This window comes from Triturus cristatus, chromosome 7, assembly GCF_964204655.1.
Source record: "Triturus cristatus chromosome 7, aTriCri1.1, whole genome shotgun sequence".
Classification (NCBI taxonomy): domain Eukaryota; kingdom Metazoa; phylum Chordata; class Amphibia; order Caudata; family Salamandridae; genus Triturus; species Triturus cristatus.
Window position 1 is genome coordinate 425763639 of NC_140590.1, and position 27900 is coordinate 425791538.

At 44.5% G+C, this 27900-nt stretch overlaps 1 protein-coding gene across 1 annotated transcript in view; it reads right to left on the minus strand.

The window, feature by feature from the left end:
* Positions 1–27900, minus strand: part of ABCC3 (ATP binding cassette subfamily C member 3) — a 693015-nt gene that overhangs the window by 367328 nt on the left and 297787 nt on the right. The window contains exon 7 of the mRNA XM_085616719.1: positions 17395–17526. Within this exon, the coding sequence (XP_085472845.1) occupies positions 17395–17526 (132 nt within the window). The remainder of the gene's footprint in view (positions 1–17394; positions 17527–27900) is intronic.

Sequence of the window (27900 nt, forward strand, 5' to 3'; positions counted from 1 at the left end):
AATAGCCCTTTGGCTGGCCTACTGCAGCATGCCCTTGCAAATGATCAATTTTGCCACAAGCACTTAATTTTACCACTTAACACTGTTGGCAATAGGTTCTACACACACCTCCCTGCACAAATAAGAATCTTTAGGACTGATGTATCAACACTTTGCATCAGTGCAAAGTTATAAATTTGACATGCATAAACGGGAAAAAAAGTATTAGTGAGGTCTATAATTTTAAGCATAAAACTTTTTTTGAGCTGGAACGTAGCCCTAAATGTAACACAAACAGCATTTTGTGCTGTTCTGAGTCCGTCCCATGGGTAAAAACACTGATTTTTGCCAGGGGTCAGGCGGACTATCGCAGGTTATTAAGATGTGGATCTCTTTCTCCGTACATCTACAGGATAGACATTAATTTATTATTGGGGTATATTTGTCATTGATGTTTTTCTTGATATTAGTTATATCTATATGTTGACAGGGGGTAAACCAACTGCTTCCCATTGATGCACTGATCTATTGCTGTCCACATGTAATTATGCATGTGTAATCAGATTCCAATAGTGGAAGGCATAAGAACTTAAACAAAAGACATAGGCACATTTGTGTGCATGCTACAATCCAATATCTAATTAGCACTGACACACAATGTACATACGCAGGTAATTTTGTAAGAGGATTTATTCATGTAAAATGTTAAAACTTAATAAAGAAATACTGTGGAAAAAAGGGGCAGTCCCATGGATGATACCTGGGTGATCCCACACTGCTACCCATGGTTTGAGATGAAAAGCCCTATCTAATGGTAGACATGAATTTTCACCACAAAATGCCTCCTCGAGGCATGCACCATCAACAAGATTTGTTTTTAAATTTCTCCTAACATTTCTCACATTACATGTGTGCTTCAGTGTACATCATACTTGCAGTGTGGGAAACGTTTTTAAATTCACCAGATCCTAGTATTTTGGACAGCACAGAGCCTTCTAGTATCAAACCAATGCTAGACATCACACACACATTGTTACACTACAGAGCACATTTTTGTGCTGGTCTCTTGGCAGCCTGACCGAGCATAAACTTGGGGAGGGGAGCAGGAGGGCCATATCCTTGTGCATATGGCAGTGCCCTTCTCTCTCCTCCTAGGTCAACACAGAAAACCAAACCCCACCTTTATGTTCGAGACTATAGATGGACTGCACCAACTTACCAGAAAAGAATGCCCACTTGTTACAGAGCTACAGGCAACTTCATCTTCACTTCCAGTAAACTACTAAGCCACATCCAAAGTCCAATATATCACCCTTCAAGTTCTCCACCTCAGAAACTGTCTCCACAATAACCTCAAAGCATGTAGCTCTCGCTCCCTCTTCAAAACTGTAGCTAAGTCGCACTTCCATAATACTGAGCAACATAAAAGGAGAAGCCTAACTTAAAAATAATAGAAGCACTTCTTTCCTGGTGCCACTAACTTGCTATTCAAAATTGCACTGGTTATTCAATCATACTTTATTCACTTTTCTGTCCTTTATGGTATATTCTGTCCATCATATATAGATAAGGAGTAGCGTCCGCGTCCCCTTTAAATATGCTCTCCTTTATTTGAAACTGTGAGCTGAGTGTATGCTTTGAAGATGTTCTATTCCCTTGAGATACTACCTGCATAGCTATTGTACACCAAAATTGTATGGCAGCATCAGTGGGTGGCAGAGAAATTAGGTACACAACTGAGGATAAAAAGAAAAAAGTACAGGAGAATTGTTATAGAATAGGATGTGCTACCATATTCACTGTTGCTTTACTTGTTTTGGGGTTTATGCCCAGAAGAATTAACTAGTTTACTTGCGGGAGAGGTTTTTCCAATTTGTAAAGAAGGATGTGTTAAACTCATGCAAGACACTGTTTGCCCACCTTTGCCCTGTGGTGCAATGCTGAACTGTGTTTTTGCAAAGTGCAAAAGGAAAATGCTACTTACCAGTATGCATCTGTTCTTGGAATGTAGAGCTGCAGATTTGTATACTTTTGCATAGATCGCCATCTGGTGTTGGGCTCGGATGTTTGCACTTTGTTTTTGTCTTGGATGAAGTCTTTGTAGTCACTAGGTAGGTGACTCCTCCCTAAAACAATAGTGCGTATGGGCAGCGACTCCATCCTTAGATTGTTTTTGCCACAAAGGGTGCCGATGGAGTAGTAAGAAATAGAAAGAGATGTCCATGTGTAATGTATCTAAGTAAGATAGTACTGTAACGGATAGAGGTATCCGGGGAGGTGGGTGGGCGTATACGAATCTGCAGCTCTACATGCCAAGAATAGATGCATACTGGTAAGTAGCATTTTCCGTTCGAGGCATATGAGCTGCAGATCATATACTTTTGCATAGACTATACAGCACTTACCTCCTTAACGGTGGCTACCTGTTGCAGTGGTCTGAAAAAGTGTTCTTAATACAGCTTGGCAAACAATAGCTTGTTGTTTTGCCCGCATATCTACACAATAGTGTTTGGTGAAGGTGTGGGGTGTCACCGAAGTTGCTGCTTTGCAGATGTCCTCTAGGGGAATTTTTCCTAAGAATGCCATAGAAGCCCCTAGTTTGCGTGTGGAATAAGCTCTAGGGGGAATAGTTAATGTGTGTTTGGCTTTGACATAGCATATTTGGATGCATTTAACAATCCACCTTGCAATTCTTGTTTTTGAGATTGGATTGCCTTTATGGGGTGGGGAGAAAGCCACAAAGAGTTGTTTGGTCTTTCTAAAGGATTTTGTCCTTTCAATGTAGTAAAGTATTGCTCTTTTAACGTCTAACGTGTGAAGAGCTTGTTCTGCCACTGAGTCTGGTTGAGGGAAAAACACTGGGAGTTCAACCGACTGGTTGAGATAGAAGGCAGATACGACTTCGGTAAAAGTTTAGGGTTAGTCCTAAGAACCACTTTGTTATGATGGATTTGAAAAATGGTACTTGTATGGTTAATGCCTGGAGTTCACTAACTCTTCTGAGAGATGTGATAGTGACTAGAAAAGCCACTTTCCAAGTGAGGAATTGTAGTTCACATTTGTGGAGAGGTTCAAAAGGGGGACCCATAAGTCTGGTAAGGACCACATTTAGGTTCCACACTGGAGAGGGTGGAACTCTGGGTGGAATTATTCATCTAAGTCCTTCCATAAAGGCTTTGATAGCAGGCACTCAAAACAAAGACACGTGTTGTCCGTTTTGGAGATAGGCTGCTATGGCAGCTAGATGTAGCCTAATAGATGTATATGCTAGGTTACATTGTTGTAGATGTAAGAGGTAGCAGATAATGTTCTGAATAGGATAATGTTCTGAATAGAAGTATCTAGTGGATTTATTTTGTTGTTTGTACAAAAAATGACAAATTGTTTCCATTTTGCTGCATAGCATGCCTTGGTTGTAGGACGTCTAGCTTCTTTGATGACGTTCATACAGTCTGGCGAGAGATTGAGGTAGCCAAACTTTAGGTCCTCATGTGCCAGTTCACAAGGTTGAGTTGATTGGGATCTGGATGTCTTATCTCTCCATGGTTCTGAGTGAGAAGCGTTGGTAAGAGTTGTAGCTTTTGATGAGGAACTGTTGATAGTTCCAATAGGGTTGAGAACCATGGTTGACGGGCCCATGTTGGAGCAACCAGGATCATTGTGAGGGAATGCTGTTTGAGTTTCTGAACCACTAACGGAATGAGTGGGAGAGGCAGAAAAGCTTAAGCAAATTTGCCAGACCAGTTCATCCATATCGCATTGCCTTTGGATAATGGGTGTGAATACCTTGACGCAAGATTGGGCATTTTGCGTTTTGGTGTGTAGCGAACATATCTATTTCTGGGTGGCCCCACATCTGAAAGAATGGAAGCAGAACTTGAGGATGAAGTTCCCATTCGTGGATCTGCTGAGTTTGACAACTGAGCAGATCTGTGATCTGATTGTGTACCCCTGGGAGGTGTTCTACAAGGAGATATATTTTTTGCGGAATGGCCCATCTCCATATGGTTTGAGCTAGGTGTGAAAGCTGCAGAGAGTGTGTTCCCCCTTTTTTTGTATGTAGTACATTGCTGTCATGTTGTCTGTATGGACCAGGAAAGTTTTGCCTACAAGGTGGAGTTGAAAAGATTTGAACGCTACGATGATTGCTAACAATTCCAGGTAGTTTATGTGGAATTGTCTTTGTTGGGGGGGTCCGTATGCCCTGAATGGTATGGGTTTGAAGATGAGCTCCCCAGCCGGTTAGCACTGTCTGTGGAACCGGGTCGAGAAACGGCCGCCCTTTGGAAAGGTTTTGTGTATTCCACCACTGCAGAGAGCGATGGGTGCAGTCATCCAGCAACACCAGATATGTCGGCTGACCTTAAGCTTGGTTCCACTGACGTGCCAAACATTCTTGTAAGGGAGGCATCTGGAGTCTTGCATAAGGGACGAGAAGAATGCAAAAGGCCATCATCCCGATTAGCTGCATGAACCCTCGAGCTGGTAGTGAGTGTTGAGGCTGGAATTTTTGGATTAGAGTCTGTTTGGCGCTTATCCTGACTGGATTGGGATATGCTAGAGCTTTTGAAGTGTCTATTGTAGCCCTTAGGTATTGTTGTATGCTGGACGGTTGGAGATGGGATTTGGTGAGGTTTACTGTGAATCTCAAGCTGTGAAACAGTTGAATTGTCTTGTGTGTGTATTGCACACACCTGCTGTATGATTTGGCTTTTATAAGCCAGTCGTCCAGATAAGGGAAGACATGAATGTGCTGTCTCCTTAACTAGGCTGCAACTACTGCAAGGCACTTGGTGAAGACTCTGGGTGCTGTAGTCACCCCGAACAGGAGGACTTTGAATTGGTAGTGTTGGCCATCTACCACAAACCTGAGATCTTTCGTGTGAGCGGGGTGAATGGGAATATAGAAGTAGGCGTCCTTTAGATTCAGGGTGGAGAGAAAGTCGCCCTGTTGAAGTAGTGACAGCACCTGTCCGAGAGTGACCATATGGAAGGGGTCTGACTGAATGTAGAGGTTTAGCTGTCTGAGGTCTAGTATGGGCCTGAGAGAGAGACATTCTTCTTTGGAATTAGGAAATAGAGGGAATAAACCCCTGTACCTTGATGAGGTACGGGGACTGGTTTTATTGCATGTTTTGTTAATAGAGAGAGAACCTCTTGTTTGAGAAGTGTTAGTTTTTCCAAAGACATGGGATGCTGTCCAGGAAGAATGTTTGGGGAGTGGGTAGAAGTGAGTTCCAGACACTAACCATACTGGATAAATTGTCTTACCCACTTGCCTGCTGTGATGGAATTCCAGACAGATAGGAACTGTAAGAGACGTCCCCGCACAGGAGTGGGATGATCGGGGGGAAGTGCAGTGAAGTCACTGTTTAGTGGTAGGGGAGGTGCGGATACTGTTGCCACGACCTCTTCCCTTATTATTGTTGCCTCTGTAGCCTCCACAAAAGTATCCTTTGGAGGATGTTTGAGTGGGGTTTTTGTAGGAAGAAGAGGGATGTTCAGAACCCATGGTTTTGGAGCCAGCTCTATAGAAGGAGCGGCGAAAGGAGCCTCTAGCGGAAGGGAACTGTAAGGCCCCCATAAACTTAGCAGTCTCGGTATCCTTTTTCATCTTTTCTAGGGATGTGTCAACTGCGGGTCCGAAAAGATGTACCTGATCAAACGGTTGATTTAAAATAGCCGTTTGAACCTCCTGCTTAAATCCGGAAACCCGGAGCCAAGCATGCCTGTGCAACAACATGCTAGTGTTAATTGCGTGCGATGCGGTATCGGACACATAGAACGCACATTTTATTGAGGTGTTTGTAATCAATTTGCCCTCTTGGATAAGGTTGTTGGCTTTTTTTTTGTATTGGTCAGGAAGGTGTTCCATGAGCTTTTGAAGTTCGTCGTAGTGAGCCCTGTTGTACCTGGCCAATAAAGCTTGGGCCTTTGCGATCCGCCAATGGTTTGCATCCTGCGACGCAATACGTTTTCCGGATGCGTCGATTAATTTAGATTCCTTATCAGGTGGGGGGGGGGGTCGCCTGTACCCTGTGAGTGTGCCCTCTTGCGTGCATTAGTTACTACCAGGGAATCCAAGGAAATCTGACCTTTAATATATATATTGGGTCATTGGGAGCTGGTTTATCCACCCTGGGGTTGAGAACCCTGGCTCTGACTGGGTCCTTATAAACTTATGGGGCATGTTTTAGCAAGTCTTTTAACATTGGCAGGGTGCATGTTGACTTTTGCGAGGGTACGAAGGTTTCTAGCAAAATATCTTCATCTGAGGGGTTGGAGTGTAAGTATTGAGCAGCCCTGTTGATTAGTTGCGCAAACCCAGTGTTGTCATCTGGTGGTGACAGCTTAGATGGATAGAGATCCAGATCATTATGTGGGTCGGGATCTGTATTGTAGTCACCCCAAGGGTCTACGTCGTGTGGGATGGTATGCGAGTCATCATTATCCCCCTGTGGATCTATATCCCCACCAGTGTCATCATCAGTATCCGATGTTTGAGGTGAAACTATAGGTTGTGGGGAGTGTGGTGGAGAAATCAACAGATGTGGATTAACTGGAGAGGAGAGAGGAGAAGGAGGTGGGGAAGTGTTAGTGCCCATGTCCTGTTTTTCCAGAGGTATTGCAGGTTCCTCTGGCGTGTCCAGTTTCCTCACTTTTGGAGGCTTGATGACTAGTTTGCCCGTGTTTGGATCAATAAGGATCCGGAAATTCAGGTGTAGGTTGCTTGGGTAAAATGTCTTTGTTCAGTGCCGAAGATTTTGATGGAGATTTTGGGTCCGAACCTTCTTTGGATGGAGTCTGTGAGGCTTTCCATTGGGTCTTAGACTCTTTAGGTTTTTGCGGCTCCAAAGCTTTTTTTCGACTCCGACGATTTTTTGGAGTCCAAAGTATTTTTCGGCACCGAAGATTTCTTCAGTTCCGAATGTTTGTCCTCACTATGCTTCGACACCAAGGGCTTCGGCACCGAGGCTACTTTTGGTGTCGAGGAAGAGTCATTGACTTGTTGCTTCGTTGCGCCGGCAAGGGGTTGACTCGAGCTCGAGTCAGAAGGCTTATGTTTAGGTTTCATAGCCGGGCCTGAGGGCGAGGCATTTGAAACATGTTGCCGGTGTCGACCCGAGCCGGAGGGCGATGGTGTTACCGGGGCCTTCAGTTTGGTTTTCCGGAAAGGGGTTTCGGTACTCACGGACCGTTGAGCTGAGCTGTCTCTTCTTAGGGGTCGGAGTCGTCGGCCTCGGAGACACAGACATCTTCTTCATCACTTGACTGTTCCGGCTGGAGATTGGGGTCTGCTCCGAAGATGTACAGAATCGAGCTGCTTCCGCAAGACATTTTGTGACGTTGAGCCTGATGATCACGGATGGTTTTCTTCAACCTGAATGATGCACAGGCCTGGCAGTTTTTCTCTTCATGCTCCGGGGAGAGGCAGAGATTGCAAACCTGGTGCAAGTCTGTGTTTGGGAACCTAGCACCACACCCGGGTCATTTTTTGAAAGGAGTCCTTTCCATTGACTGCAGGAGCAGTTGGCACGGAGAGGCCCAATGGCCCGTGTCGAAGATGGAGGTCGAGAGATTTGTTTCAAAGATGCGCGTCGAAAGGGAAACGCGATCGAGACATTACCGTTGAGAGGAGTGGATTGTGCGTCGAAGGGGGCTTCGAAACCGATATCGACCCGGAGCGCAGCAATGTATATCCGAACCCGATGGCAGAAAAAAACAATCTAAGGATGGAGTCGATGCCCATGCACACTATCGTCCTAGTGAGGAGTCACCTACCACATGACTACAAAGACTTCTTCCAAGACAAAAACAAATTGCAAACATCAGAGCCCAACACCAGATGGCGATCTATGCAAAAGTATACGATCTGCAGCTCATATGCCTCGAACATATTGTTTTTGATGATCAATAACATCTTTACTGCATGATATATAGTAAATGTGGCCCAGCCCAATTTTTTGCCATTCGTACTACTCTGCAGATTTCTGTGCAGTTTTGTGTTGCACAAATCTTGAAAAATCCAGATAAAAGTTCGTAACTGAAGATGGCATTTAATAACCTGGCTCGGAATGTGATTTCCAGCAGACGTGATGTAAAAATCTCACTGTATACAAAGGCCACTGGGGAGCCAGAAGCAGCCCTTTTTTGCTATGACATACCAGTTTTGCACAGACCGAAGAAGGTGGAGGCAACCAAATGGGTACATTGCTAGATCTATACGTTAGGTATAGCGAAAACTCAATCAAAATGAAGCAGGCTTCCCATAATCTTCAGTTAATATTCATAGATAAGATGTTCACTCATGGTACGAATGTAAAAACACCTTTTTTATTCATGCACAAAATCCATAATGAAACAGGTAATAGTCAGCAGTTCAGTAATTCAGAGAAACACCAATTCCCTGCCTCTCTGAATCCTGTATTTCACAGGAATATCAACAATATTACAAATATTTTGCAGAGAAATGTTGTGTTTATGTTTCATGCAACATCCATAAAAAAGTTTCTTTTAGATCAAATCAGTATCTCTCATTTGAGAAATTGGAGGGAGGTCACAGAGATTATGTGACTGGTGTGGCCGCACTGGGTGCTGACTGGGGGAGGGAGGATTTGGGGAGGATGGGGGCACTGACCTCAGGTGAAGTGCTGTCTTTATCAATAATGTACGATTTAAAAGTACCTGCTGCAGAGTTCTTTGTGCGTGCAGTTTTCAGGCAACAATACACAAGTCATGAAAACTCCTGTGATTATTGTTCCTGCTAGAGAGATCTGATGTTTGTCTAGTGACAATTTTGACTTGCCATGAAGTAGCGCAGAGGGTTGAAATGCCTGTTGCAAAAGACAGATCTGTATTTTATGCAGATAGCTGCATGGATTAGTAAAGCCAGCCTTTACTAGCACTTTAAAACAAATTAAATTAATTTCAGAGAGGGGCTATGGAGAGATGAAGGGCATGTTTACTGGGTGGTAGTGAGGGTATCCAAGAACGAGGTCACCTGGGGATGGGGTGCCATAAAATATTGTCACACCGAGCATCACCAGCGCTAAGGATGGCTGTGATCTCCAAAATACTCTTGGCCCAGGGCCCTCAAAACCCTTAAGATGTCCCTGACTACCACCAGCCTTGCTGACTTAGAAACAAAATGACAGACCCCCCTAGTTTGGGCTTATTGGCATTCTCTGTAAAGCGGATTTGTGTTGTATTTACTAATGCCTTGAGTCAGTTCACTGGAATGTCCACCTGACACACTTTCACTAGCCCAAGTATGAGACTTGTGACCTCTATTATAGTAATGCATATAAACACAGAAGCAGGGAATTGATTTTAAAATTCATACCTGTATATCTAAAGCTGAAGAGAAGTAGATATGAAGGCGCTTTTAAAACTGTTTACAATTTATGTGCCCCACTCTTAATTAAGTCAGTGGCGTGCATTGTTAAAAAATAAAATATTTCCTCTAATATTTTTTTGATTCCATGAAATGAAACAATAAAATAGCAATGCATGAGTGAATACTCTCTCCCGCTCTCTGTGGTTTTTTTAAACGGGCTGTTGTGTAAACCATGTGTTCACTGTAGCATATCTAACCCACTACTCTCCAAATATTTCAGCTACTCTGAGCCTTGTTAAGACAACCTCATGATCAATGAACAGAGTCCAGGTTATTTCAAGTGTTGTGGGTTGTATGTCAGAATATAGCAACAAAAACATAGACCTTCCAAAATATAGTGGCAAAAACATCCCCAACCAGAATATTGTGAAGTTCATTATATATATGAAAGCATAGGTCTAACATTCTTAACTCAACATTAAAGTACCTTGACGACATGTATATTCAAGGTGCATGTATGTGGAGCCATGTGTAGTAAACCGATATTTACCTGTTATTTGAACCGTCACAAAATTCTGGTAGTTAATGTTATGTCACAAACATTTGACGGATTGATATTTAAATGTTGCTAATTTGTTAGGTCATGTGGTCATTACCAGAGTCACACATTACAGCACAACGCAAACATAGTGTGGGAGCTGGGGCTCTTAAGGGTCCAACCTGACTGGTCACCAATCTTGACCCTACCTGCTCCACAAGACTTTCAAATTTCAGGATCTTACAATGATTTTTATGCTGATATATTGCTTTAAATGTATCATAACAGTAGAAATGGGTACTTTACACAACTTCTTTCCTGCAGGGATATCCTGCTGCCTTTATGGCGGTAATGTCAAGGCCTGTGCAAATTGTGAAATTTGATTTCAGGAAAATTACATCAAATTACGCAAGATTTCACAAATCAACATTTTGCGGTATCCCACATGTAAATCGGATGCCAGGGCATATATAATTTTCAGAGTTCACATGTAATATACGAGCAATGGTATTGGTTCCACAAGATTTTTTCTGCTCACACAAGACATTTCCTTTTCATGGCAATTTCCTGCAGAACAAAATTATGCAAAATTTGCCAGGTGTTAAGGAAATGTTGCATGTACTGTCTAGATTACTTTAATATTTGCGCTAAGGCTAGAACTATCCATCCAACCTCATTGATACTAATGACTTAAACTCTAAGGACATTAAAATGGATCACTCTCAAACTATTATCCAGGTTTAAATTCCTCATCATAGTGGCTAAATTGCTGACATGTCAGTCTTGGTGTACCTTTCTGGTTTGTTAGATTTCAATCCGTCAGACGTGATTCTTCCATTTAACCAATCTGTCAATACACCCAACGCAAGAATTAAACATTGGAGTAAGAGATTTGAATACTCAAGACTTGATGTTCTAGAATTCTGACCATCAGCATTTGGGTCCTTCAGACGGCTGGCATTTCAAAAGGGGTAAAAGCTCACCACGTCTGCTTAATGTTTAGACAATCAAATCATAACAAGATTAATTGCTGAGCACCATGTTGTATTCACACCATTCCCCTGGGCTACCTTTCTCACTGTAATTTTCAGGTAAGACTCTAGTTTGTGTGTGAGGCCACATCAGAACTATATTCAAGAGATACAATACAAATAAAAGAAAAGGCCATTGCGAAGGAACAGGTACTGCTCTTTAGAACTAATGTTAATCAGATGCCATTACTTATAGCTGAATGCCTAGGAAGTGGGAGCCATTTAAAACACCAGGTTATAATGCGCATGTAGCCCATTTTGGTTGAATCTAAATTGTTGACTTTTATGACGATATAATGCAAGGGACGATCCCTGTTATATGATAGGAACCATTGACACCTGTTCGTATCAAGCATCAAAAAATAGGAAGCATAAAATGTCATTTCTTCAACTGAACATCCCTTCCCTACTTGATTACTACCATTACCCAAAATGGAGACATTCAGTCTGAAGAAACTCCAATAGGTGTGTTGTCATAGTGGCAAAATCCATTTCACCCACAGGAAACAGCCACTACACCGCGGGCATCACATCGCAATGCCATTACAACGCGGTTGTTACAACGACCACGTTGTTATCACGCAATCCCATTACTACGCAAGTCATTACAACAACTTGCAGTAGATGGCTTGCTAACATTAGAAACAGTATAGTCTACTGTTCCAACATCTTCTCTACTGTTACGTAGGCTGGAGTTGTAATAGTAAATGATACATTTCTAATGTAATCACGCTATCTACTGCAAGTCGATGTAATGACTTGCGTTGTAATGGCTTTGCGTGGTAACAATGTGGTTGTTGTAACAACCACATTGTAACGGCACACGTTGTGATGCCTCGCGCTGTAACAAGTCATATTCTTCCCCCACATAGCCAATCATTTTTGGGGAAAGAAATATACTGGACATGGGTTGGAATCCCGGGTCTGATATATACAAATACAAACTTCTTACTATTTTAAACTATAAGAATAACTAAGTTAAAAAAAGGGAAAACGTTAAAGTTAAAAGAATAATGGTTCAGGGTAGTCTTCTTTTTATGTCTAACACAACTGAAAATGGGAAAAGATGACAGGAAAGGAAGAAGCAGAAGAAGACAGTTGAAGTAGACAGAATGGAAAAAGAAGAAAAAGAATCTTCAAGATAGAAAAGAGATAAGAAGGAAAATGTGGAAGGGGTCTGGCAAGAAAAAAGGCATGGAGAGAGGAGGAGAAAGAGCCACAAATGGCATTGAGAGGGCTGGCAGAAAAGGCAGAGGGTCTTGAAGGAAAAAACAGAGGAAGAGGGAGGAACAAAAATAAACAAGCAGTTGCAATGAAATAGGTCTCACATTTGCAAGAGTTTCAGCTATTGGCATTGTAATTGACAATGTCTTTTATTTATGTCTTTACTTTTAAAACCAATAAATAAATGGTATTGTTATTTACAATGCCAATAGCTTAAACTCTCGCAAATGCGAGACCTATTGCATTGCAAATGCTTGTTTGCTGTGTTTGGGTGCTAAACTGATACTAATGAGTTGCAACTAATGCCCAAACAGTTTGACAAGTTTAAAAATGACAAAATAATGAAGTAATACTATACCAAAATGTGCCGCATTATTTGCCTTTTGTTGCCGCATAATTTATTCTATCCTGATACATACTTTGGGCCTCTTCTGCCGCATAATTCTCCAAGCCCGGAATATAACTTTAGAAGATGGTCCGGCACTGAAGCGCCTTTGAATTTCAATTTGTGGAGGGGGAGGGGTGGAGGAGGAGGAGGCGACCGGAGGGAGAGGCGCCCGGCTCCTCTCCAGCAGAGGCGATAGAAGGGGGAGGCAAGAGCACCGGACCCCTGACCCACCCCAGCATGTTAACCGTCAACGTCTCCTCGTCCATCTCCTATGGCCGAAGCCCGGGGCCCCCGCCCCCTTACAGCGACCGGGGGAGAGAGGTAAGGGGTGGTAGAGATGGGGGGAAGTGCTGAGAGAGCAGGGAGAAGAAGTTACAGGTGTAAGAGAGCTGCAGGGCAGATTAGATTGGGGAGAGCATGGGGCAGTGGAGAGAGAGCGGGGGGGTTACTGAGAGGGTGAGCAGGAGACAAGAATCTACAGGAGTAAGGAAGCTGCAGGGCAGATTAGCAAAGGGAAAGCTCTGGGCAGTGACGAGAGTGGTCATGATGGGGGGATGGGGTGGACTGGTATGAGGCGGCCGCAGGCAGTGGTGAGAGACCTGAGGGGAGACAAATGGGTAAACAAGTAGGTGGGGCAGTCTGCCGAGTTGTAATAGAGGGCAGAGGTCAAGATAGGAGTGTGTGCCAGGAGGGGAAGGAGGCGCAGGAGGTGGACGATAAAGTGATGATGAGGGGAGATGACAAGGGGGGCGGGATAGGGCAGGGGTGGACAGTGGTGAGAGGGCTGACGAGAGGGGGCACATCACGAGGAGGTGGAGTTATTAGGAGTAAGAGAGGTAGAGGGAAGGGTGGCCAGGCACTGGAGGGATAAGCAAGGGTGGTGGACTAGGGTGAGAGGGAGGTGAGTGAGAAGTAACGATGGGGGTGGGAGGTAACAGAAGAAAGAGGAGGTAGTGGAGGTGGGGGAGGTGGGGGAGGAGGGGAGAGAAGTAACTTGGAGGGGCCATCTGCTCATCACAGCAGGTTAGCGCCTTGGGTGGTCTCTCTCCACCACCCCCCCTCCTCCTCCCCGGCGCAGTGACACATACTCGTGTGGGGTGGGGGGTCGACATGGTATGTTTACATGCTAGTAAAGTGAGAAGACGGCAACACACAACTCATTGTACGTGTTCTGTGCTTTCAGCTGTGTGTATTCAGGGTCCCCCTGTCCACCCGGCCAGAGCACCCCCGGCTGGCCTACCTCTTTTTGAAACAATATTTGTGCAGAATATAGGTGAGCAATCCAAAATTAACAGGGAGAACCAAGCCACGGGTCTGTCTCAGATCTCAGAGCTGTGGACGAGCCGAGCCATAAACCCCTTGCACAAAAACAACAATCTGCCGCATCATTTATTCGATCCTGATGCATAATTCCCCGAGCCCGGAATATAACTTTGGAAGATGGTCCGGCACTGAAGCACCTTTTTTTTCATAATTTGAGCCTCTTCTGCCGCATTATTCCCCGAGCCCGGAATATAACTTTAGAAGATGGTCCAGCACTGAAGCGCCTTTGAATTTGAGGAGGGGAAGGGGTGGAGGAGGAGGAGGCGACCGGAGGGAGAGGCGCCAGAAGGGGGAGGTTCCAGAGTTGACGACTCAACCATTAAACCAATAACATTTACATTCATCAACTGAGCTATATTGGGCGCTTGCAAACTAAACAGATGTAGCAAGCATGAGCTAGCAGAAATCAGACACAGTGGCTGCTCAAAGTACCGACAATGTCATCAGATGTTGAACTTGAAGCGTTTGGTGGATGCCAAAAAGCAACAAGCAGTGGGGGAACCAGTGGTGTTCACGCACCATAGAGGAGCGTGGGGGAGGGAGCGCGGCAGCGAGGCTAACGCGTGCTGCTGCGCGTGCTAGACATGGTCGGGAATGGGCGTTGCAAAGGTGAGACATGCGCCCGCCTTTGCCCAATCGCGTGCCTTTAAAAAAAAAACACGTGAAAGCCAATGCCTGCCGGCGAAAGCCTGATCACACGCACAAGCGTGTGGCCAGCTTTCAATACCCCATACAAAAGGGCTCTCGCTGCACGAGCAGCTCTGCGCACTGCAACGCAGTCGCGAGCCCTAAAAATGAAAATTAGATACAGAGGAGTATTGGGTAAGGGGTGTAGCGATAAACAGAAAAAAGCTTGGATTTTAAAGGGCAGTTGAAGAGGGGGTGCAGAGGAGACCCTATGAAGGCAGAAGGTTTCAGGAGGGTTGGGGAAAAAATAAACATTATGAACCTTTTGGAACATTTGTTAAAACAAGGTCAATATAAAAATATTGACAAAATCGGTTTCTTCTAGTTTGTTTTTCGTCACTTTCACATTCAACTGAGTACCATATTGAAGCCGAGTTTATTGCTGCTCATCTCATCAACAGCTTCCAGGGAATGAGCTTGTGCTTCAAGCACATACATTCCATCACCCTGGAGCCCATAGAACATTCATGGTGCCATGACAACACCACATAAGCTATTACACATATATCTATGAGTAAATTGTATTTCAGTGATCTCAGTGTGTTACCCACTCACTGAATAGATTTGCCTTAAGTGGAAGTCAAGGTTGATAAAATGAGTACACAGATTTACTTTGCAAGAAAGTCTGTCTTCTTTCTGCTTTTTAAACATGGATGTTCGTTACAGTGTAGCAGTTATCACTTATCCACTAGAATAAACACCTCCAGCTCCCATCCAGAGCTATTTGTACATTAACTTTATAGAAGCAAGATACACTCTAAAATCAAAAACACCGCCTTTAAAAGCTGCCCACTGTAATGCCTAGCCCCCCCACCAATTTCACATCTTTCATGCTCACCATGTATTGAAACAACATTTTCGTTTTTTTTTTTAATAATGTCTCCCTCAAAGAGTTAGAAATACGCACAAACTAAAATATCACAATCATTTACCTCCAGGAGTATGGAGAGAGGGAGCAAGGGGGATCATTAATAGGTTAGTGAAGATGTTTTATGAGTTTGGAGGTCCATCTGATAGCCGAGCCTCCCTCGAGATACATAACAATAAAACCTAAAGCCTGCTCTATAACCAAGTTCCTAATTTTAGGGGTCCTGGAAATTCACAATAGGGCCTAAAGAAATGTTGATGAATGAAATGGCTGCAACGCGATACCTATACCTATACGCTATACCCACTTAATAAGCAAGAGGCCTCACAGAATATCAAAACCCTTTCATTTTGTAAAGAAGGAGGTTATTAAAAATGCTGGTTGCCACAATGTCACCCCAGGAAGGATCCATGGGAGGGGACTGTGGGTCTCAAAGGCTAAAATCAGGTACAGTTCAGCACTTATTTTGTCATTAACGCATCTCTAAAGCAAAACCTGCTGCAGCTTCTACCTTCCTGGCACCTGGGAAACCAATGATGTACTCTTCAAAGGCTCTTATGCACAGCTGAGGCTCAAAGTGCTTAAGGCTATGGGATGGACCTTCTGGGGGCTGTTCGAGGAGGCACCCCTTTAAAGGAGGGGTGAGGAATGCCAAGCATCAATCACTCCGTACATTCTGATCTCCACATTGAGTAGATATAACACAATGCACGATATATAATTAGGACAATTTCGAAAATGAACCTCAACTGAGAAAATACATTGGGTAAAGAAAATACTTTAATCTATAATTATTACCAGTCTCCATGATATTTAGGAAGCTGCTGAGATGCACATTCATGTTTTTATTTGACTGTACCTTTTTAGGTCTCGCCTACAGAAAGCATTAACTGTCTGGTATGAAGACCACGTACTAACGTGTGCATGCATATACACACAGTCACACAACCACAAACACTCCCAAATACATACCATACAAAGGACCTTTGTTTCAGCCTTGATGTTAGCCCACAGCACAGCATACTTCACATCCACTATAAACATTTTATTTTTGAGGGAGAGGATTTAATTTTTTCTAAGGGCTTCCAGCCCCTTCAAATGATGGTAAACTGACAACCAACCTCGTCCTGCCACCAGACTAGCTATGACGCCGCCCCGCCCAATCCCTATCAAAAAATTTTTCTCCTTTTTAGTACAATGCATGGCCTGGTAGCTTTAGAGTGCTAACGGGCTGCTAACTTTATTTTTACGCAGTCCTTCATATTTTTTTTCTTTTTACTCTACTGTCAGAATAATGAAGCAGAAATTGAACACCAGCACGTCTTGACCTCATGGGAGCATAAGCTCAAAGCATTTGCATACACCTTAAAGCATTTGCATACACCTTAAGGCGTTTTCATACACCCCAAAGCATTTGCACGCATACATGCATATGGTTACCATCTTGGAATGGTCTACTAGATAGCTTTTGTGTGCACACAAGCATGCACTTGTCATGAACCAGGAGCCCATAAGCGTGCATGTGCATGCATGTGTTGTGGGGTACTTGAAACATTTGAAACAACAACTGACAAAGCCAATTGATCATCTCTTACCTTTAAATGAGAGACATACTGACTTTGCCAATGCTTGTTGATTTTTATAACTACAACATGCAACAGAACTTGATGAAAAACACTGAAACTGTCAGCACCACTCGAAATGCTTGCAATACAGGTGCCTTTTAGATAGTAATCGCCTTAATTCCATGTACATTTACCTAAGCTAAAAAGACACCAATTCTTTCCTCAAACCCTTCCTCCTTTCATTTTCTTCTAGAAATAAATTACATTCAGTGAGACCCAAAGAAGCATTTTGTAATCACATTAGTAATTGTTAGAGTAGGTTGTGTAAATAATTACACTTCTCCTTAGAGTAACAGGCATTTTTTCTGCTGAGAATCCGTCTCTATCAGTCACTTATTTCATGTTAAAGATTCCAAGCATATTAATTTGCATGCGTAATAATGTAAACCCTTACCCTTTACATTTCAATTTTTCTTTTTCCCACTTTTCGATTAACTTTTCAACAACCACCTTTGAAGTGTCGTCTTCATTCAGAGGCCACAAATCTTTATCTTCGAGGGGCCTCTTATAACCGAGAATTGCCATTCTGTATGCAAGCAGACACAAGATAACTGATTACAAGGAGGTTACAACATGCATCAAACATCCAGCAATCTTTTGTTACTTTGCTGTAAGAGAGAGGGTATTGCAACTGAAAGGTCAACATTTGTTTCCCCTCCACCTCTACAATTTCTTTTTTGACGCGAGATCCAGTCAATCCTTGCTTGCAGGGCTCACTAACAAAACACACATGAGCTGATGGGTCATTTTAATGGAGCAATATCTAAACATATTTGGTTCTGATTCAAGTCTAAATTGACAGGTCGGCATTTATGCACACCCAGTACACATGTAGTTATTAATATCACTAGACTAATTATGCAGTACGAACTCTTGCGCTTTGAAATTTTATAAACATGTTTGTACAGTAGGACACCAGACATTCCTATTGTCTCTTTATAAAGATATATTCCAGCTAAATGTGCAACATGAACCATTGTCTCCTCGGAATACAACTATCTAAATTATACTCCCGTGGGCTGTAGATGCATGATGCAACGTGTGGCTTCTTACCAGAGCCAAAACAAATATTTTTGCTGTCTTTCTTTGGTGTCAATTCGAATTTAGCAATTGATTGACATGTACAAAAGGTAAAACATATTACACAAAAATCCAAATTCAAGTTCTAAAAATCGGTGACGAGTAAAACTATTCATTAACAAAAATAAAGAATCTATAACGATAATATATTAAAAGTATTAAAAATATTCGAAGCAGGGGCGTGTCCAGGGAGGAGACCAGGCACAACATGTCTCCCCTGAGCTTCGCACAGGAACCTCTCTTTTCCCCCCTCTGACCTAGTGAATCTTTGGCATGTATGCCCCAGGAGGGGGTCCCTAGGTGCGAGCAACCGACCAAACGTGTGGCTGCTTCACTGGCGGACTCAACGTACCCCTCGGAGCCCCGAGCCACAGCACACCATCCTTGAGTTGGAGGGGGGACTGAGAGACTCAACTGGACTGGTCTGGTGGGTGTGACAGGTACCCTGCAGATCCTGCATCAAGTGCACGGGGATGGCATGGCGGCCCTTGGACCTCTGCCTCACCATAGGCCTATCGCCCAGCTGCAGGAGCCATGAGTAAAGTTACGTGCCCGCATGGGGGGGCGACCTGTGAGGGGCCCCTCGCCTGCAAAGAGATGGACGGAGAAGATTAGAGGCTTTAGCCTGATCATCATACTTGCTCAACCTTCCCGGTGTTACACCCTGATGCTGTGGTGGCCTAGACAATCCTGGGGCTTGGAAATGGGTGCCCACATGCACTTGGCCAGATTAAGGCCCCCCCCCTGATGCTGTGCAGCAAATAGACCTGAGAGAGACTAGTTGGGAGTTCCCTTGCTCCATCTGGTGCCGTGAGTGATAGAGCGCTACAACGTCATGACCATAGGCTACACGCTGGCATATGGACCCTGGGGTTGGTAGAGATGGTGAAGCCCTTGGAAGGGGATTACAGTTGAACCGGCACCATCACCTAGCACTGTGGTGGGCCCAATACTGGCTGTTTTTCCCTACACTGCCTTTCCTGCACTCGCTGCCCGTGGAGAGTACCATTCCTGCTCCGAACCCGGCTTGTTAGGCGAAGGGGAACCTATAGATACTGCATTCCTATGAGGGGTACCAAGCAGTTCCAGTTTGGTTGTCCAAGGGTGTCTGGTGCTGGTGTGCCTGGCGCAACCACACCTGCCCAGCTCCAACATGATGGCGAACAAAACGTCCACTGGCACCTCCTCCATCAGGGACATGCTTCAAAAAGCGGATCTCCTGTCTGCATGGCCATGTCCCTTCCTCAACATCATCTATGGATCCGGTATGAGCCCCGACGCGGGGGCCCCAGTGACTAAGTAGGACTTTAAAATGTTATTGGTTAAGTTTCGCAAAGCCATGGTGTCACTTTGTCAGGATCTCAACAGAGCCATTTCTGACCTAGACCCATCCTTGCGACAAACAGTCTCTCACCTGGCTACTGTAGAGGCTACGGGGCACCTATAGATACTGCATTCCTATGAGGTGTACCAAGCTGATCCAGTTTGGTTGCCCAAGGGTGTCTGGTGCTGATGTGCCTGGCACGACCACACCTGCCCAGCTCCAACATGATGGTGAACAAAAAGTCCACTGGCACCTCCTCCATCAGGGACATGCTTCAAAAAGCGAATCCCCTGTCTGCATGGCCATGACTCCTCCTCAACATCATCTATGGATCCGGTATGAGCCCCGACGCGGGGGCCCCAGTGACTAAGTAGGACTTTAAAATGTTATTGGTTGAGTTTCGCAAAGCCATAGTGTCACTTTGTCAGGATTTCAACAGAGCCATTTCTGACCTAGACCCATCCTTGGGACAAACAGACTCTCACCTGGCTACTGTAGAGGCTACGATCAATGATCACGCGCTGAACAATATGGATCAAACATCATGTATTGAAAAGCTGAACGAAGTCACAAGATGCTTCAAAATAAGTTGGGCAAATTGGAAAACAGCTCACTGCGAAATAAGTTGCCATCAGGGGCATAGCTTCTTCAGTCTGCGGATCTTGAGACACAGGTCCAGGCTCTTTTCACCTATCTTCTACATCTGTCTGATGATCAACCGGTGCTCCTCGATTGTACCTATAGAGTGTTCTGGTCATTCCAGCAGCAGAAGAATTTGGCCCTGGATACCCTTACCAGAGTACACTACTTCCAAATGAAAGAACAATTGATGCAGGAGGCCAGACAGCAAGAACCTATAGTGTTTTGTGTGTATACAGTTGCAATCTACCAAGACATTTCCGCTCTCACACTGGTCCACCACAGATAGTTCAAGGATGTGACCCATCATCTCCAAGCCAATAAGATCCCCTACAGGTGAGGCTTTCAGCTTCACCTCCACTTTGGCTTGCAGGAAAACAGGATTGTAGCCCCCATGACAGTGGCATCACAAGAGGCTTTGAAAATGCCTTCCCTTTCAGACTCAGAGGCTCCCCGCGACTCGACCAAACTACTGCTCGTGGATCGAGTAGGAGGTTTGCGCTTCGACACATTGTGATCAATTAAGAAGAAGAAGGGTAAACAGAAATGTAAGGCCCAAGGGGTACGAGAATGAGCCTGTTCTCATGATGACACCCCAGCTTGAACTCTCTGGGTGGCATGTGGTTACCACTCTTGCAGCTACCTAGAGGTGCAGTTTTTGTGGCCGTTGATTCACCACATCTAACTGTGACTGTCTATAAGTAAATGGGGGTTTGAGGGGCCTGTGACTTGTCAGGAGCTGGCCCCTTATCTCTTGGATGGATGTCCAACAAATAAGTGTTTTCTTTACCTTACCTTGGTTGGGGTTCTCTTGTCGGGCCTCTTGTTCTTTTGGGGCCTGCCGGGATGCTTGTTCTATTTTGTAATTTTGCATTGTTTTTTGACACTCTCATACAGCATCCCAAGGGGAGATAGGGGAGGACACGTACCATTCCCATTGCAATTCACAAGGTTGGGGCTACACCACCTACTTGCATATGACCACCCTCCACGTTATCACCTCAAATGTCCAGGGCCTTATTACCTCACTTAAGCATAGGGCGCGTATGAATTGGCTGCATCGGCATAAAGTAGATGTCACCCTCTTACAAGAAACCCACTTGCTCCAAGACAACAGTAGGCACTTGCATTCCTATTGGTATCTCACCCAATACAATTCCTCCTATACTAACAAAACTAGAGGGGTAGCAGTCCTCCTCTGACGAGGACTTCTATTCACCTACACAGTACCTATAGAGATAAGGAGGGTATATGGGGAACCTTGGGCACCAGTCCTGTTACATTTTTCACTGTCTACGGCCCTAATGGTGGGAGAGAGGCCTTTTTTCTGATCGCTACCTGAGGGTCTCCTTCTTCGCAAGAGGAGATATCCTCCTTGGTGGAGATCTGAATGTCACCCTAAAACCTAGTTCAGACCGATCCCATACTTGATTTGGGACACCCCTGCAGACTCTGGCCCTAACCCTTGGCCTACTGACCTCTCTCTAGTCAATGCTTGGCACCACCTCCACCCAGGCGAACAAGACTACACGTTTTACTCTAGTGTCCATATGGTGCACTTCCGTATTGATTCTTTATAAATATCCAGATCCCTACTCCCTTGTCTATTTGACTCTTTCATAGATGTTAAGGTTCTGTCTGATCACGTCCCAGTGCGACTAGATATCAGTCCCAGTGCTCATCAACCCTTTTTGAGGAGCAAGGGTTGCTCCTCAAACCTGGGTCATGAATGAGATTGCATTTCATGATCTGACCCCTTGTGATTGCATAAAATATGCAATCAAACACTTTTTCGCAAAACATTACACCAGGGACGTGACCCCAGTGAGTCTATGGCACACAGCAAAAGCAGTTATTCAGGGGGAAACTTTTATAACAGAGGGTAGCTAAGCACCGCAAACAGAAACTTGAGGCCCAGCTCCGACAGGCAGAATCTAGCCATAAAAAAGGGGGTTCACATAGGACTTTGCAGGAGCTTCAACACATCAGGGGGAATTGGAACACTTACTGATGAAGGAGGCAGACATGAAACTCCTATATGTTGGTCAAACTTACTATAAGCGTAAGGGTTAAAGCTGACTGCCTTTTAGCCCACAAAACTCATATAAGCTTCACCCACAACACACACAAGAAATCTGGGATCTGGAGGGTGTGAGTCACACCGACACTCCTGATATGTCGATCTTTCACGATTATTACTTGGTGCTCTATCGGGGCCAAAACTTAGACAAACAAAATCACAATGACTACCCCAGGGACTATATACCCCCTGACAGGAGGGAAGAGCTCCATTAGCCCAGAAGAGGTCAGTGCTACAATTAGCAACCTCCACACACAAAGCCCTGGGCTAGAATGGGATTCCAAGTATGTTATATAAATCCTTTACGCCACTCCTAGCCGAAGCTAGGGCACGAATATTCAGTATTTTCTTAGCATCAGTCAGAGTCAGTGATACGATGTTAGAATCTTACCTCACTGTACTTTTGAAACCCAATGAGCCCCTCACTGCCTGCTCTTCCTACCATCCAATTGCACTTTTGAACTGCAACATGAAAATGTTCATGTCCATTCTAGTAGCCGGGCCCCACCACATTTTGCCAACTCGGATAGCACCCCAACAATCAGACTTTATCCACAACAGCCAAGCAAATGATAATACCTGTCAGGCCATAGCACTTATGGAAGCAGTCGAGTGAACCTGTCGACTGATGTCTCCTCTCTCCCTGGACGCTGAGAAAGTGTTTGACAGGGTGGACTGGACGTACTCGTCGAAGGTCTTGGTCAAAACTCAGACCCAAAGATGCAAAAATATATACAAGCCGATTTTAAGAAACCAGCGGCCAAACTTAATGCTTCACTATCATCTACCATCACTCTTACAAGAGGGACCCGTCAGGGATGCCCCTGTCACCCCTGATTTTCGCTCTAACCATGGAGCATTTAATGGCAAAGACCAAGCACAACCCAGAGCTCTGCAGTATGCAAATTGGCGACAGAAAGCATAAGCTGTCTCTCTTCGCAGATATCTTATGCTTCATCACGGATGCTGAATCCTCTATTCCCTCATTTGCACGGGCATCAGGCTCTATTAATTTTTCTAAATCTTGGGGCATTAAGGTCACTTATCTCTGTGATTACCTCAGGGAGCCCATTCAGAGAGAGGGTTTCCAATGGGCGACATCAGCAATAACATACCTTGGGGGCCAACTCCCATCACACACAAAAACTCTCTATGACTCAAACAGACTTTTCAAAGACCTCTATCAATGCAACAAATTAGAGATTCCATAGCTGGGTGGCTTAATTGCCTTAAAATTAACTTCATGCCTGCTTGCTTTGTCTTCTCCAGACCCTCCGCCTCACATTCCCAATCCGATACAGATCCACAATAAACATATTCAGTTTTGTCTGGGGAGGCAAATCCCCATGAGTAGCTCGAACAACTCTATATCATCCAACAGGGAAGGGGGCCCCGGTGTTTCCATCCCTACTTAGATCCTAGCGGCACGACTCCGACCCTCACTCGATTGGAATCATGACCCTGACAACAAACCTGTTTTTTGAACAGGCTTTTCCCCCAAATCCTCTGGACAGCCTCCTCTGCAACTGGTGTTCCTGACCCACACCACTCCAGATGGCATCTATCCTGCTAACCTATTGACGGTGGGTTTGAGGGAGGTGACAATTCCCATCATACCCTTTTCCTCTCACTCCTCTCATGCCCAATTCCCACTGTGTGTGAGTCACCTTTGCTCTTTCTACTGGGACCGCAGTCGATCTCCCAGGATGAGGGATCTTTATGAGGATGGTGATTTGAGATCTAATGAGAATTTGAGGGAAAGGTTTGCCTTGACTGGGGCAAGGTACATACTAGATAGGTCAGGCACTACACTGGGCCGGGCAACCCTCAGCACGGCAAGCTATGCAAAGAGATGAGACACCCATAGAATCATTATATCTCTCCAATGTCAGGGGCAAAGGCATAAATAACACTTGTCTATCCTTCCGTCCTCAATCTTACCCTGCCCTCCTCAGAATCAAAGTGTGCTAGACCCTGACCAACTATTTTCCTCTGGGTCTTCTTCCCCGTGTTACAACAATACAATATGGTGGCAAATTTGTTTTTTGGTTTTGCTGCATACTATTGGTCACTGACATGGAGTGACTGTCATGATGGGGCGGGCATTTAAGAGCTATTATGCACATAGGGATGCTGTGAGACTTCCCTTGGTTACTTATTATGTACAATTTTGGGAAGTGGTGTGTGTAGACTCCTCCTGTAACTTGTATTCCCTGTAACTTGCAATGACGTTGAACTGTGTGTCTTATTTTTGGTTCTAAAAATGCTAAATAAAGATGGTAAAAAACAAAAAATATTTGAAGCAACAATGACCTTCAAGCAATGACTGTTCATCTAATCCATTTGGACAATAATGAATAATTGGGTACAGCATTTGCTGCAACGTAACAGTGAAGTCTATGATTACCCCATAAACTTCTAGTGTATCAGCAACGTGAAAATAATACATTTGACCACTGCAATCAATACAGTTGCCCTAGTGTCAGTTTTACATATTCACAATGAGTTGACACGGTCAAAGAACCCCAAGGACAAACACAATGGTGCGATCCACCAAGTCTCGGTATGGCCCTTCAGAAGAATAAGAAATGCTCATCCAATTCGTCTGCAGAGCAACAGGCTAGACAGAGCTTTGACCTGTCAGTCGATGAGTGCCACGAAGATGTATATATGGCATGGGGGAGTACACCATATCAAACTGCAGAAAAAGGGAACTTAGGGTGGATGTAATCCAAGTGTCCTCTAATTTAAATACATTTTTGTGCACAAAAAAAGCTTTGGCCCTGCTGCCTGTGGAATCGGAGAGTTTGCTTTGTGTGATAAAATATGCCCAATATACCTGTATAATAATACCTTTAGTGGTGCTTTTAATATCTGGTGGATCATTCCAAAGAATTCACAGCCTCAATCTGATGAAGGTCTGTTTGATGTGTCCTAAGCAATGAATTCCGTGTGAATGTTTTAAAACTAAATTCTCACTTAGGGTATCTCTATAAGGATTTAAAATCTCAGTGGACCATACCCAAAGCCAATACATTAGGGGTAGCAATTTTGCCATTTCTGTGACAGGCTTAACAGCAAGGCCCAGTCTGGGTGGCAGAATCAGGGTCCCATACCACAAGCCAGGGATACTCATAGTACGGGCCGCCAGCGGCCCGGCAAGCCTTCCTTGGCGGCCCGCGGACCTTGCAGACATCGTACCTGTGCAAGCACCGCCGGTTGCAGCAGTGTGGAGCTATGGGGGCCGGGCCGGGTGATTTTTTTAAAGCCATTCACTTGTTAATAAGGCTTTGTTGTATTTCACCTCTTCTTAGTGCCCCTGCATCTCCCCTCTGAAGGAGATGCAGGGGCGCTAAGAAGAGATGAAATACAACAAAGCCTCATTAACAAGTGAATGGTCTTTAAAAGACCTGTGAAGTACTTGGGTGGGGCGGCTGTGTGCGTTCCGGGGAAGCTGACTCAGCGCGGGGTGAGGTGACGGAGAGGGGGCGGGGGGGGGGGGATTTTGTACAACTGAAAGGGCACACAGTGGCAAGAGAACTTTCCAACTCTTAGAACACACATCCAGTCTGTGTCGTCTATAATAAGAACACGAATCCCTTCAGTTAGAATACCAAATATTTAATACAAAATGTCAGTGCACTCAGTATCTGGACATCACGTGAAAGCTTCGGACCAGGAGAGTTCCAGTAGTGGCCATCCTCAATCTGAATACAAGCCACCTCAGCCTTTCACTCCTCTGAAGTTGATAACAAGCATCATTAAATCAGACAACCACACTTGCAGCACAAGCGTGCACTATTAAAATCCATATTCATTCGACATGGTGTATTAACATACAAAATGTAACCAGTTCTCGAGTCAAGTGACTAATGCAGTTTACTCGGGCCGGGGAATCTTTAGTGTCTGGTAATACGGGAAGGGGAGCTTCCAAATTAATAAGAAAAACGATGCCTACTAAGTTTTATGCTTAAATATGTCCTCCATGTCACTTCGTTTCCACAGCTTTCTGGTGACAATTGTCATTGTCAAAAAAGAGGATGAAAGATAAAAGAAAGAAAATCGTCTACCCAATAAATTAAACATCTCCGAAAATATTAAATAAAGCAAATAGAGTGCAAAGCCTGTAAAAATGTCGCCACAATGCGGCGAACCAATCCTACAGCCTGGCACACACCGAGCCCACAGCTCCCTCCAACGGCCTGCTCTGGGGCTGTGGAAGGAAGGAGGAGTGAGCTGCAAAGAATGAGTGAGCTGCAGAGAATGAGTGAGCTGCAGAGCACAGGGGAGAGCCACAGATAGGAATGAGGAACTGATTGAGAGAGAGGGAGAGAGATAGAGAGAGGGAGGGAGACAGGGAGAGGGAGAGGGAAGGAGAGAGGGGAAGGAGAGAGAGAGAGGGAGGGAGACAGGGAGAGAGAGAGGGAAGGAGAGAGAGGGAGTGAGAGAGAGGGATGGAGAGAAAGGGAGGGAGGGAGACAGGGAGGGAGACAGGGAGGTAGACAAACGCAGTGAGTGAGGCAGAGGGAGAGAGAGAGAGATAGAGGAAGAGAGAGAGGGAGAGGGAGGGAGAGGGAGAGTGATAGAGGGAGAGTGATAGAGGGAGGGAGACAGAGATAGATAGATAGATAGATAGATAGATAGATAGATAGATAGATAGATAGATAGATAGATAGATAGATAGATAGATAGATAGATAGATAGATAGATAGATAGATAGATAGATAGATAGATAGATAGATAGATAGATAGATAGATAGATAGATAGATAGATAGATAGATAGATAGATAGATAGATAGATAGATAGATAGATAGATAGATAGATAGATAGATAGATATGTGTGAATGCCGGGTCTGGTGGATCAGTGGACGAAGGCGTCTGCTGCAGGGGCCTGTGTTCAACCTCATGGTCACAGTTTTTTTTGTTGCTCTAGCCCCGCCCCCTCCCCCACTGACCCCGCCCCCACCGGTGCGGCCCTCGGCCACAAACCACACTGTAAATTTGGCCCCCCGAGAGAAAGTTTGTGAGTACCCCTGCCACAAGCTAACAATGGCCCTTAAACAGCTGTTTTCGCCCACACCAATTAGAGAAGGAATGAACAGGCCCAACCATTCAGTGCCATACAGAGTGGCACTCTTAACCTGGGCATTATAGGACTGGATCGCAGGGTAGATCGGGTGGGATGAGCCTCTTTTGACAAACTTCACAATAGCAGATTCTCTATGATTAATGAATGAATGCCTCTTTTGGATCTGTGGTCCTCAAGACTCGTTGTTCAGCAACCTAATCCCCAGGTAATCAAATTCTGTTACTTTCTGTAATGGAATGCTGCCTAGACTAATGTTGCCACCCAATTTCTTTTTGGTGGATTAAACCATAAACTTATTATTTTTAGAATTTATCAATAGGGCATAGGTTTCACAAAAAAGCTGGATCCTATCAATAACTGTCTGGAGGCCAAAGTGTGTTTTACAAAGCAGTAAGGTGCAATCTCCAAAAAAAAAAGGCTAGCACCTTTTTACATGCCAAAGATGTTGAGTCATTAACACAGTTCAACAAGTGGTCTATACATTTATTTATAAACAGGAGAAAAAGGTTGGAGGCCAGAACACAGTCTTGGCGAATTCCTTTGGCTACATCGATCTTGTCTGTTAGCTCCCTATTTGGGCTCCATCTAACCCTAGCATAAGACCCCTCATGCAGGCCCATGATTATATTTAACAAAGTAGCCGGCAGGATTTTTTTGGCTAAAACCTTCCACAGTTTTGCCCTTGG